Genomic DNA, 12084 nt, shown 5'->3' with positions numbered 1-12084 from the left:
CCCCAGATCAGTGAGAGTGAGACGGCTGGACACGATTACACACACACACACACACACACACACACAGGTTTCGTATTTGGCCAGTATATTTTGCTCATACAAAAACATACAGCATGTAATATCAGGCACTAGTGTGCCTGAGATGTGGAAAGACCTAATCAAGTCACTGAAGTGTATATGCAATGTAGGCCACAATGACATCACCTTTCACCACACTCTGACACGTTCCCTCACACACACACACGCACGCACACACAGACACAGACACAGACACACGCCATCCGTTTTACACTGGTACATGAACTAGAATGATGGATGAATTCACGTGTACAGGAAGATTTTGTAATGCATATATGCTCAGACCATTGGACTGGTTTGGATTATGTCCTGAATAATTATTATGTAAATAGCCCTGTCTGTCCTCTCAGTTACACAGAACATGTGTGATTTATTTATTGTTTCTACTGTATATCTTTTGGTGGGCGTTGTGTCGTTTCCCTGGCTCAGCTTCTTGCATGCCACGCACTTCTCTTTTGTTTATCTATGTCTTGTGATGTCCGTATACACCTGCCTCGACAAGTGTTAAATGTTTCGTGTGTGTGGAGTACAATCTCAAATTCATTCTAAATGTCCTGTCTCTGCTTATTCAAAGTGATCATTTATTCTCTGGTTGCCGGTTGTGCACAGTGTGGTAGCAGCTAGGGCATTCACCAAATATTAGAATATTCGAATATCAAAGTCACCATTCGACGTTGTTCACCGAAGTCGAATATTCGCTTATTTTGAATTTTTTGATTGTTTTCTCTTTAAAAAATATATACTTTATAAAGCTTGGCTAGATAGGAAGTCATAAGAATGAGTTGTGAATGCCCCTGGTGGATGAATTTGTTAATGCTCTATACCAGGGCTTCTAAACCTTTTTAGGCCGTGACCCTGACAAGCACTTGGAATTGTAGGTATTACATTTAATGTGACTCGGTTCTGCAGATAAATATTGTGAAAATAGCAGATCTACGCCTCGCAACGCATTGTGAGCATGTAGATCTGCTATTTTCACAATGTTCGCCTCTTGCTTACTTAATATTTGACCAGTTTGGCCAGTCCTGTCGAATATTCGACTATTCGAATACTTTGAGGTCGAATAATTCGAATACTAAAAATCACTATTGGTGAATGCCCTAGTAGCAGCGTATTCATCATGCGTCCGTTTTAACCCTACCCTTGTATGTTTTTGTTTGTGTCCCCTCTGAAGCAAAGCTAAGCCGCCGCCTCAGATCTCGCCCAGCAAGTCCAGCGGGGGGGAGTTCTGCGTGGCTGCCCTCTTCGCCTCCTCGCGCTCCTGGTTCCTCACCAACCCTAACATGAAGAGAGAGAAAGGTGAGCCTGAGGCCTCGCTCTCTTAACCCATTTAGAACGGGCACACATCATCGTGTATCATTATTTTATGCTTTAACTATTGAAAAATAGCAGATATACAAGCTTGTAGATCTGCTATTTTTGAAAAATCTTGAAAATTCGAATTTTGACCCGATTCTATAAGTGTCTTTTGAATCCTTCCAAGATTTTTTGAAAACCCTATGTTTCTATGTCAGCAATCTGGCTTAGCCATCGTCAAAGAAAAGGTCCTTTTCACTTAACTTTTTCGCCGCCGTTGACGGTGAGGATTGTCATTGAAAGGGTTAATACCATGGCGCCGTTGACGGTGAGGACTGTGAATCTTACTGTATATACAGTAAAGATATTATTACTTACTTAATGTCGCTCCGGTCCCGCTCGCATCGGTAATGTCGGCGATTTGTTTACAACGCACGTTGGGCGTGCACGCGAAGTGAAGCTCCTCAATGTTAAGTCAATGGCGAGGCCCATAAAGAAACTTCATTTAAACAAAATAGCCATTTTGAGACATTTTGCAGCAGATCTAAATGTAAACAAGGCAAAAGGCAGGGCGCAGCCATCTTCATCTTCTTGTCGCACACTGTCATGTGACTAGATGACGTAATCGTTGCCGTCAAGTGATAATCCAAAAAAACAAAAACAACCCCCTTCCGGCCCTTCAAAATAATAGCGGCGGCCGACGGAGGAAACGACGTGGCGCCGAGGCACCAAGCAACCTTCAGATTAAGAGGCAGCAGATGTGTTAACTAGAGCTCAGTTAGTCTGTTCTCGAGAGACTACTATGTCAGTGGTTCTCAAACCTTTTCATGTGAAGGGTCCGTGGCCATATTTATTTGGCCACGGACCCCCATCTCAAAATATTTAGTTCCAGGGACCACCCAGAAGCAAAATTTGAGTTACAAACGTTCGCTTTGAAAATACATGTATTCAAAGATTTGCACACATTTTCATGACTTTTTCAAAAATAGCAGATCTACAAGCTTGCAGCGCGGCACTCAGTGCCACGCTGTGAGCTTGTATATCTGCTATTTTTCACTGGTTAAAGCATTCAATAATTCTAGGCCTAAATGGGTTTTAAACCGCACCCCACCCCTGCACCTAGACACAGCAAGCCAACGCAGGGTCCAAGCAGTCAGTCACATTAAGTCCTAACGACATGCTTAATGTCGGGCACACAACCTCGGTAAATATTTTACTGCCTTCAGCCGTGATCTTTGACCTCCAGTCGTTCTCTGGTTATGGGCACGAGGTAGGTCGCCGAGTCAGTGGCGTAAAGTAACTAAGTAGATTTACTCATGTACTGTATTGAGGTACTTGTACTTGACTAGAGTATTTCCAATTTTCAATACTTTTACTCCACTACATCTCGGAGGCAAATTTTGTACTTTTAGTCCACTACAATTATATGAAAACTTTAGTTACCAGCCACTTTGTAGATGTAAATGATTACATTATAAAACATTCATTAACCACTTTAGCCCTATTTTATACCTAGGCTATTTGAAAATGGCCGATCTACAGGCTCACAACGCGTCGCAATGTGATCACGTTGTGAGCTTGTAGATCTGCTATTTTCAGACATTTTAGTATTTTTACTTTTGGTAGTATAGATAGGTAGAGTATAATTTGATACCAGTAGGCTACTTTAGTACTGGGCCATCTACAAGCTCGCGCTGTGAGCTTGTATATCTGCTATTTTTCAACAGTTAAAGCAGTCAATAATTCTGGGCCTAAATGTAATAGTTCAAGTATAAACAAATGGTTAAAGTGGTTGAAATCTAAAGTGACACAGATGTGCGTTGAAGGTCCGCAGTAAGAGTGTCCCTCCCTCCCCTCCTCCCTCCAGATCAGTCCAGGCAGTCGGTGGTGGACTCTCTCTACATCCTCAGCTGCTACGGGACCCTGGTGGAGCACGTGCTGGAGCCTCGGCCAATCAGCACGGCGCAGAAGATCAGCGACGACACCCCTCTGGAGCTCAGCACCTGTCCACGCGCCTGCTGGACTCTGGTCAGGTAGAGAGCCAGTGTAGTTTTTGACGGAAATGTTTTGATTTAGTTTTAGTCATAGTCTTTTGGAATAAAATGTAATTTTGTTTTAGTCATAGTTTAGTCACCTGAAAAGTATTAGTTTTAGTCTAGTTTTAGTCTAATTTTAGTCGACTAAATATCATAAGATTTTAGGCGACAAAATCTACAGTTGATTTAGTCGACTAAAATCTTTTTTGGCAGGCCTTGATGGCATCCTAATGACTGATTTTACACTTGGTTGTGTGCTGAAAATAGCAGATCTACAAGCTATTTTCAGCACGCAACACCTGAGAGCAACCAAACATAAAATGACTCTCTTCTCCACTAGTCCCTCCCTAACGTTTTAGTCTAGTTTTTATTTTGTTGACGAAATTGTCAATATATTTAGTCTTAGTTTTAGTCACCACAGCTTAGTTTTTGTTTAGTTTTTATTTAGTTTTCATCAGTGAAAAAAACACAGTCGACAACATTTTTCGCCATAGTTTTAGTCGACGAAATCAACACTGTAGAGAGCCCACCTCCAATAAAGCCATGTGGCGCGACTAGCCACCACCTTCCATTGATTGATTAAAGGAGTAGTTCACCCCCAAAATGACTTTTTTTCTATTGATTACTCATGCCATGGAGACTAGAGTTCAATAATATTTTTTGTTTTTTGTCACACTCCTAAGACAAAAATTTGATCTGCCATTTAAACATCGCCAATGCTATTATAAATAAACTTGAAAAATAAATTTTGGAAAGATTTTAACAACACAAATCTTGCATGGGGGTTTTCTGGCACAAATACATTTCAGACGGGGGTCTGCGGCCCACTTGCTTTTTACTTTGGGGGTCTTTGACATGAAAAGGTTTGAGAACCACTGATCTATAGGGCTCTCCAAAAATCAAGGATCAGCATTCCACCCCAAAAATCTGGCACCCGTCCGGCCTCTAGCATGGACCCGGATACGCGTACTGCATAGACACACTGTACAGAACACGCGACCGCAGCATAGATGCAGACAATGTGCGGCGCTGGCGGGGTGCCATTCCTGGCATGTGTAGCAATGCAAAAAGGCATCGTTTCCCTGTGATCAGAGGTTATGTAGCGCAACATGTACTCTGCACAACGTGCACTCCAGACGTTGACACATGTGCTGCGGCATCAGACGCGAGGGAACTGGAGTCCATTTGATGCTCAGCAGGGTGAAACCTTCCATACGTCTCCCCTGTCTGACTCGTGTGTGTGTGTTTGTGTGAACAGGACGCCACAGTGGAACGAGCTGCAGCCGCCCTTCAACTCCAACCATCCCCTGGTGCTGTCGTCGGACCTGGTGCAGTACTACCAGTACCTGCTGGCTGGATGTAAGTGCTGCATATCCCCCCTCCCCCGTTTGTGTGTGTGTGCGTGCGTGCGTGCGTGCGTGCGTGCGTGCGTGCGTGCGTGCGTGCGTGCGTGCGTAGGTATTACTCTACTTTTGAGGTCCCAACATTTTGAGGTATCTTGCATCCAAGTCCAAAATGCCAGACACCCCACAGGAAAAAGTTAGTTTTCCTGGTTAGCATAGACTGTAAGAGGTAAGCTAACAATAAGGAAAATATTCAGGTCGGTGTTAGGATTTGGGGTAACACTTGCAACGCGTCCCTTGTCTATAATGCATTTTAAAGCATATTTATAATGCACGCAATGCATTTATAATCTGCTTTTAGCATTATCATTTTTTTATAAGGCCTCATAAATACTATTAGTGCGTTATAGCAACAATCATAACACATTATAAAGGAATCTATAATGACTTATACTGTACAGTAAGAAAAGGTATTACACTACTTCTTGTTGGACACTGTTTTCGACATTATTGGGTGTATTACCTTACCTTTTCTTTAAAAGATTTTCTGGCTTTGTCTGCCTATATTTATAGTTTGTAGTTGAGTCGCCCCATATAGAACCTCACCCTCCGCTGCATACTGTTGTGCTCCGAGATGAGGTCCTACGGGGATATCACTGGGCTGGGGTAGAATGCCTCCACGCCGAGGTAGATCACCCTTTTCCCGAAATGGTATCCAAAAAGTATTTCGTCTCATTAAATTCAGAAAAGCCCCCGGCTGCAGGTGCCAATACTGCTCCCTTCCCATTGTAGCAGAATAAGGAGCAATACTGGCAACTGCCGCCCGGGGGGTTCCGGTTGAATGGGAAAACATTACGCTGGCTGACAAAACTAGCGATTTAAGCGGTTATTTCATGCCGTTGTGCACGTCTTATGTACCACGGGATGGAAAATCATACTCTGGAAGCGTGGAACTACCTTTACTTTTTGCATACAATTTCGGGAAAAGGGTGATCTACCTCGGTGTGGAGGCATTCTACCCCAGCCCGGTGATATCCCCGTAGGACCTCATCTCGGAGCACAACAGTATGCAGCGTAGGGTGAAGTTCTATATGGGGCTAGTAGTTGAGATGGACAGGAAACAGGGGAAGAGACCATCAGGAACAGGACTCGAACCTGCGGTGTGCTGTCAGGCTACTTATGAGCCTGGGTGCCTGGATTGCTATAGGCCAACGGTCCGAGCCATAATTATACAGTTTTAAATTAGCGAGAACAGTGTTGTTTTTGACAGCAAATTTTTATTGAATTTTGAATAAAATATCATTTAGTTTTAGTCATAATTTAGTCACCTGAACCTGAAAGGTTTTAGTTTTAGTCTAATTTTAGTCAACTAAATATCATAAGATTTTAGGTTTAGGACTAAATCTACAGTTGATTTAGTCAACTAAAATGTATTTTGGCAGGCCTTGATGGCATCGTAATGATAGCCTAGTAAACTGACTCCTCCCATCTTCTGTTCGAATGAAGGCAGGAAGAGACTGGTTTACGAGGCTATCGTAATTACTGTTTTACACTTGGTCGCGTGCTGAAAATAGCCGATCTACAAGCTCACAACGCTAAAACTTGCCATCCTAGTCCATTGCTGTCCTCACAAGCATAGAAATGCCAACCTGTGTGTGTGTGTGTGTGTGTGTGTGTGTGTGTGTGTGTGTGTGTGTGTGTGTGTGTGTGTGTGTGTGTGTGTGTGTGTGTGTGTGTGTGTGTGTGTGTGTGTGTGTGTGTGTGTGTGTGTACTGTATATTCAGTTCATTCAAACTTTCATTGTTATTTCATCTGACCCAAGTGAACTGCAAAACATTTGTCTGCAGAGAAAACGCCTGTAAACAAAACACTGCAGACTGTATAAACAGTACAACAACTGCACAAGTCTGTTTTCCTATGGGCATCACATGCTGGTACAATGGCCTGTATACACCCAAATACTTACATTCTATTCATTACATCACTCACACAGATCGTGGATTGACACAACTGTTTCTTTATCGTCTTTCAACATGACTGAATTTGATTCTGGATACAAACTGAGACAAATATTATTAAAACACCCCTCACGATCTAAGCTAAAAACTTGCTCATAATAGATGTAATTTGGTCAATAAGGGGATCCATTTTTATACTCCAGAGAAATGATTACTAAAATTTCAACAGCATCACCAATGTTCTCCTGTCAGCAGAACTATGATTTCAAGTCTGAATGAGGAAATATAACCTGCATTTGACCTCGCATGAGAAAAGTATTTGTCAATTTAAATACATTTCATGTGGAAAAGTATACTTACTTACTATACTGGATGTAGTTGTAGAAAACAGAAGCAGCAACATGCACTGTATAGTGTGCCTTTCTAGTATGTATATTTTGTTCAGATACACGATGTGCACTCATGTATTTATTTATTTATGCACCATACTGTTAAGGCAGGCACACTCTCACTCCCGAGCATGTATGTTGTTGTGTTTGTATGCGTTGGCTTGTGTGTGTGTGTGTGTGTGTGTGTGTGTGTGTGTGTGTGTGTGTGTGTGTGTGTGTGTGTGTGTGTGTGTGTGTGTGTGTGTGTGTGTGTGTGTGTGTGTGTGTGTGTGTCCACCATTAGGCAGAGGGGCGCTGGTCCATGCTCTATTGATTTGCCATGTTGACTCCCTGTTGGAAGCTAGTCGTCGGCCTCTTATTGGTGCCACATGCTGAGAAGGGGCCCTCTCAGGCAGTGGCCATAACTTCTCTTCTCTCCAGGTCCTCAGAGGGAGATAAGGCATCTTTTCCATTTCAAGTCCCCTGCACCCTATCAGACAGACTATCAGCCTTTCCGTTCGGCGCGGCGCCTTAACCCCCAGCCTCTGTCACTGGCCGCGTCACCGCCTGCTCCCGGACACACAGGCAAAAAATGCTAATAGACTCACACTAATTAGCACACGCCCCCAAACTCACTCTAATTCAATAACAAGTCCAAAGAGCAAAAAGCACTTTAGGTTGACATCTGAAAGGCTAGTCCCGCCAGTCCATGGAGTGGCCCACGGATGGCCACACATGTAATGAATCTGTCTCCAGGAATCAGCCGGCCTCGCTGCACGACACCACATTGCAAATACTAGGTCGGTAATTAGCTCTTGTAGGAGGCTGGGGCCGCTGCATCTCCAATGATCTCCCTACTCATCTCTGTTCGCTTGTGCTGCGCCCCCAGGTCTAACTGGTAGTGTCAGAGCCATGACGATTAGCAGAGGCAATGTGAGCAGAGAGGTAGAGGGGGCACATAATGAGAAAGAGTCATTGCGTTAACATTTATATTCAATTAGTGATGGGAACATAACTCGGGCCACTCTCTGCCTTCATCCCCCAGCCCAGCCACATAATGTGGCATGAGCTGAAGCAAGGGGCGAGGCAGTATATGCACAGAATTGCACAGTTTCTTGGTCCGCTGCCATCCGCCCTCTGGCCCGACGTGCTACACAACACACAACACCACCGATGCAGGCGGACTTGCACAGTGCCACCTTCCATCTGGGAGCTTTGCACCCGAGCAGTGACTCCTGCATCCTGCTCGTGGCACGCTTGGCCGCGCCTGCCTTCTATGTTCTCCGGGGAGAGGGGAGGCTTGGCACAGAAGAGGAGAGATGTGATCCGGGAGAGAGGGTCAATTTGACCCCGGGACAAATTACACCACAGACATACGCACCCTGTCCAGCTGTCTCTCTCTCTCTCTCTCTCTCTGAGCGTAAAGTTCAGCAGAACACTGCACACACATGCTTGCACACACACGCGCGTGCGCGTGTTCCTATCCCCTGCAACACAAACTGTGTTATCAAGGTCTAGTTTACATTGGCGATACGGGCGGGCCGCAGAGGAGAAAGCAATAGGAGGAGAGTGGAATCAAGAGGATGAAAGAGAGAGTTCCATAGATAAAGTCAAAGCCGACGGAAGCGCAAAAGTAGTGACGCCAAATGAAAAGAAATATCTAGGCTCGCCAGAGCGAGTCCCGACCCAGCTAACTGTCGAACACAAGGAGCGAGGGGTCCATCTGACTCTCTGAATCTGACCCAGGAACGCCGGAGTGCTGATTGACAGCCCATGGTCTCTGGTCTCGTGGCTCTATATTGGATGACCCGGGCTGATTAAAAATGCAGTGCGCGGGGAGAGGCGAAGGGGAGGGAAGGAAGGAGGAGTGCACAGGGCCGAGGTCAGGCCAGCCGGAGCCTCCAGGACGGGGATGATAAAAGGCAGCCGTGGCGCCACTTCACGGTCACTATCTCCACCTGTCCATCTGCCCCCAGCCAACCGCTGGCACCACCCAGCAGCTCCACACCGCTGCCTGGGGAAGATAAGGCTGACAGAGATGTACAGGCTCTGGTACACACCCTGCCAAGTGCACGCGCACTCGCGCGCGCACACACACACACACACACACACACACACACACACACACACACACACACACACACACTCTCTCTTTCTCTCTCTCTATTACACACACACACACACACACACACACACACACACACAGAAGTACAGAAGATGAGGAGAAGATATTACAAGTTGGCTTCATAAACGCTGTTTCTGTCCAGTTTTCAATGCTTGAAGAAATCCTCACTTTCAGTAGATGGGCTGTTGAAGCACTTGTAGGAAAGAGGCCTCCTCTCTCTCTCTCTCTCTCTCTCTCTCTCTCTCTCTCTCTCTCTCCCACTCTCCCTCCCTCCAAGCTCTCACTTCTCTGTCTCTTTCCTCCCCTCTCCCTCTCTAAGTACCCGGAATGAAATGAGAGGAGTAAATGAATGAGTTGTGTTTTGTGTTGCCCCTGAGGTGTCTGCAGTGGGTTTCAAAGCTGTAATGGTTGGAATAACAGTATCAGGCCTCCTTGATGAATGTGAGTTTTTTTAACATTCTCAGATGCCACATTAATTCTTTGACTTCCATGAATGTTTATTTTTTGTATTTAAAATGTTTTCTCTCTGTGGCTTTCTTTAGTTTTTCTTTTTTGGAGGACAGTGTTTAGCTAGCTGTTGGCAGTATGCGTTGGGACACCTCCCCCCCGCCCCTCTCTCTCTCTCTCTCTCTCTCTCTCTCTCTCTCTCTCTCTCTCTCTCTCTCTCTCTCTCTCTCTCTCTCTGGCAACAAAGTCACTCTGAAGCAAACAAGCAAGTGAATAATTTACCCCCAGGATTTCTGTCCGGCTCCTATGAGCCTGGCAACAACAGCTAGCTAGAGACTCGCGTCCCCCTGCACCATCATATAATTTGCTAATTGTGGAGACCGTGTGGCTAGCTAGAGCAGTGGTTCTCGACCTTTTTAGGCCGCGACCCCCAAAATAATCATATTTTAACTGGGGACCCCCCCCCCATCCTGACGAGCACTAAGAGTTGAGGCATTACATTACACTCACAATTTCTGCCTCTTAATATTTTACAATTTGGCCAATGTTTAATTTGCCATTTCAGAGGTATTAAAAAGTCCTTAAATTGTCATTTTAGAAATGTGCATTTACGCTCTTCACACTTTAACATTATGTTGGTTTGTTTACTTTTGAGAGAGAAAACGATGTTGCATATTAAGTTAATCATCTGGGGACCCCCCAAAATAATTTGGGAACCACTGAGCTAGAGGACGGACTGACTGACTGACTGACTGACTGACTTGTTTGATAGCTGACTGGCTGACTAACTGGCTGGGTAACTGACTTACTGACTGACTACCTGGTGTGTTTGCATGGCCATTCTCTTGGGGTCTTTGAAACCCATGGCAGCCCAGCCACAGTTACCCCATCAATAGCCCTAATTGCCCAGAGAGAGAGAGAGGGTCCGGGGCGAGCGTTTTGCGGAGCATCAGGTGCTTGGTAAAGAGAGACCCTGGCGCCATGACTGGGTCAGTAATCAAAGAAAGAGTGAGAGAGGGAGAGAGAGAGGATGGGGGAAGTGGAGCTCTCGCTGAATGAAGGAACTGTCAGTCACATTGGTCTTGAAGGATATATAATGATTAAGCTATGCCAGAGTACTACTGGAAACAGAGGAATGTGAGACGCGGGGAGCGGAGAGCACCGAGTGAAAGGAGATCAGCAGAATAGAGGAGAGGAGGAGAGAAAAAGGAAAACAAAGGGTGGGTGGGGGGGCAGGGGTGTCGCACCAAATTCTGGGCCCTGGGTACAAGGATTCACTCACATGTTGTGCTTTAACTATTGAGAAATAGCAGATCTACAAGCTCACTTGTAGATCTGCTATTTTTGAAAAATTGTGAAGTCTGAATATCTTTTGAAAAACCTATGTTTCTATGTCAGTGATGCTCAAATATTTTCATGTGAAGGACCCCCAAAATTATATGTATTTGGCCACGGACCCCCATCTCAAAATATTTAGTTCCAGGGACCCCCCCAGAAGCAAAATTTGAGTTAGTTAGTTCGCTTTAAAAGGAATTATATTCAAAAATATTTGACACATTTTCACGACTTTTCAAAAATAGCAGATCTACAAGCTCGCAGCGCGGCACTCGGTGCCGCGCTGTGAGCTTGTATATCTATATTTTTCAATAAGGGCCCCTCCACCTTGGGCCCTAGTAACTCAGTCCCACTTTCCCCCCCACCTTGTGACGCCCCTGGGGGTGGGGAAATCAAACGAAATCAAATGAATGCTGAGAGAGAGAGGGAGAGAGAGACAGACAGACAGACAGGGGGACAGAGACGGAAGGGAGGAGACTTCTATCCTGTGTGTCCACTCTGTGTTCCAGAGCTATCAGATCGTTAGCCTCCTTATCTGTCCCTGGAGATCGGCCTCCCTGGCCCCCCCCTGGCCCCGGGCCCTCGGGGGTCAGCCTACATCAATACCTGGCCAGGCTTTGTTCTTGTTCTGCTGCACTGCTTCACTGCCCTGGCTAACGGGCCACCGGCTAGCACCACCACCTCTCTCACACACACACACACACACACACACACACACACACACAGTTTCTCTGCTCAGCACAACACTGCTTCCTCCACAGTCAATAAAAGCTCTTTGACACAGACGCCTCTATTATAGACCCATCCAGGATAGATTTGTTGTTGGACTGTGTGTGTGTGTGTGTGTGTGTGTGTGTGTGTGTGTGTGTGTGTGTGTGTGTGTGTGCGCGCGCGTGTGCGTGCGTGTGTGTGTGTGTGTGTGTGTCAAAAGATGAGGGTGTTTCTTGAGGAATCAAGAGTTCACATGTAGATCTCCATGACAAGCTTTCATTTTTGAAGGGGGCAGGATTGCTTTTTTATTTATTTTTTATTATTGAAATAAAATATGATGCTCGCTTATATTATACATCGTCATCACATCACCGGAGTTGACTCGCT

General features: G+C 45.3%; 1 protein-coding gene across 2 annotated transcripts in view; it reads left to right on the top strand.

Annotated features, from left to right (window-relative positions):
• Positions 1–12084, top strand: part of bcas3 (BCAS3 microtubule associated cell migration factor) — a 417558-nt gene that overhangs the window by 118411 nt on the left and 287063 nt on the right. For both annotated transcript variants that reach the window (XM_080732380.1, XM_080732379.1), the window contains exons 17-19: positions 1253–1377; positions 3242–3407; positions 4669–4769. In XM_080732380.1, coding sequence (XP_080588506.1) covers positions 1253–1377; positions 3242–3407; positions 4669–4769 — 392 coding nt within the window. The remainder of the gene's footprint in view (positions 1–1252; positions 1378–3241; positions 3408–4668; positions 4770–12084) is intronic.

This window comes from Nannobrachium achirus (assembly GCF_963921795.1).
Source record: "Nannobrachium achirus genome assembly, chromosome: 8".
Taxonomy (NCBI): domain Eukaryota; kingdom Metazoa; phylum Chordata; class Actinopteri; order Myctophiformes; family Myctophidae; genus Nannobrachium; species Nannobrachium achirus.
Note: the sequence above shows the minus strand (reverse complement) of the source record. Positions and strands in the feature narration are given on the sequence as shown.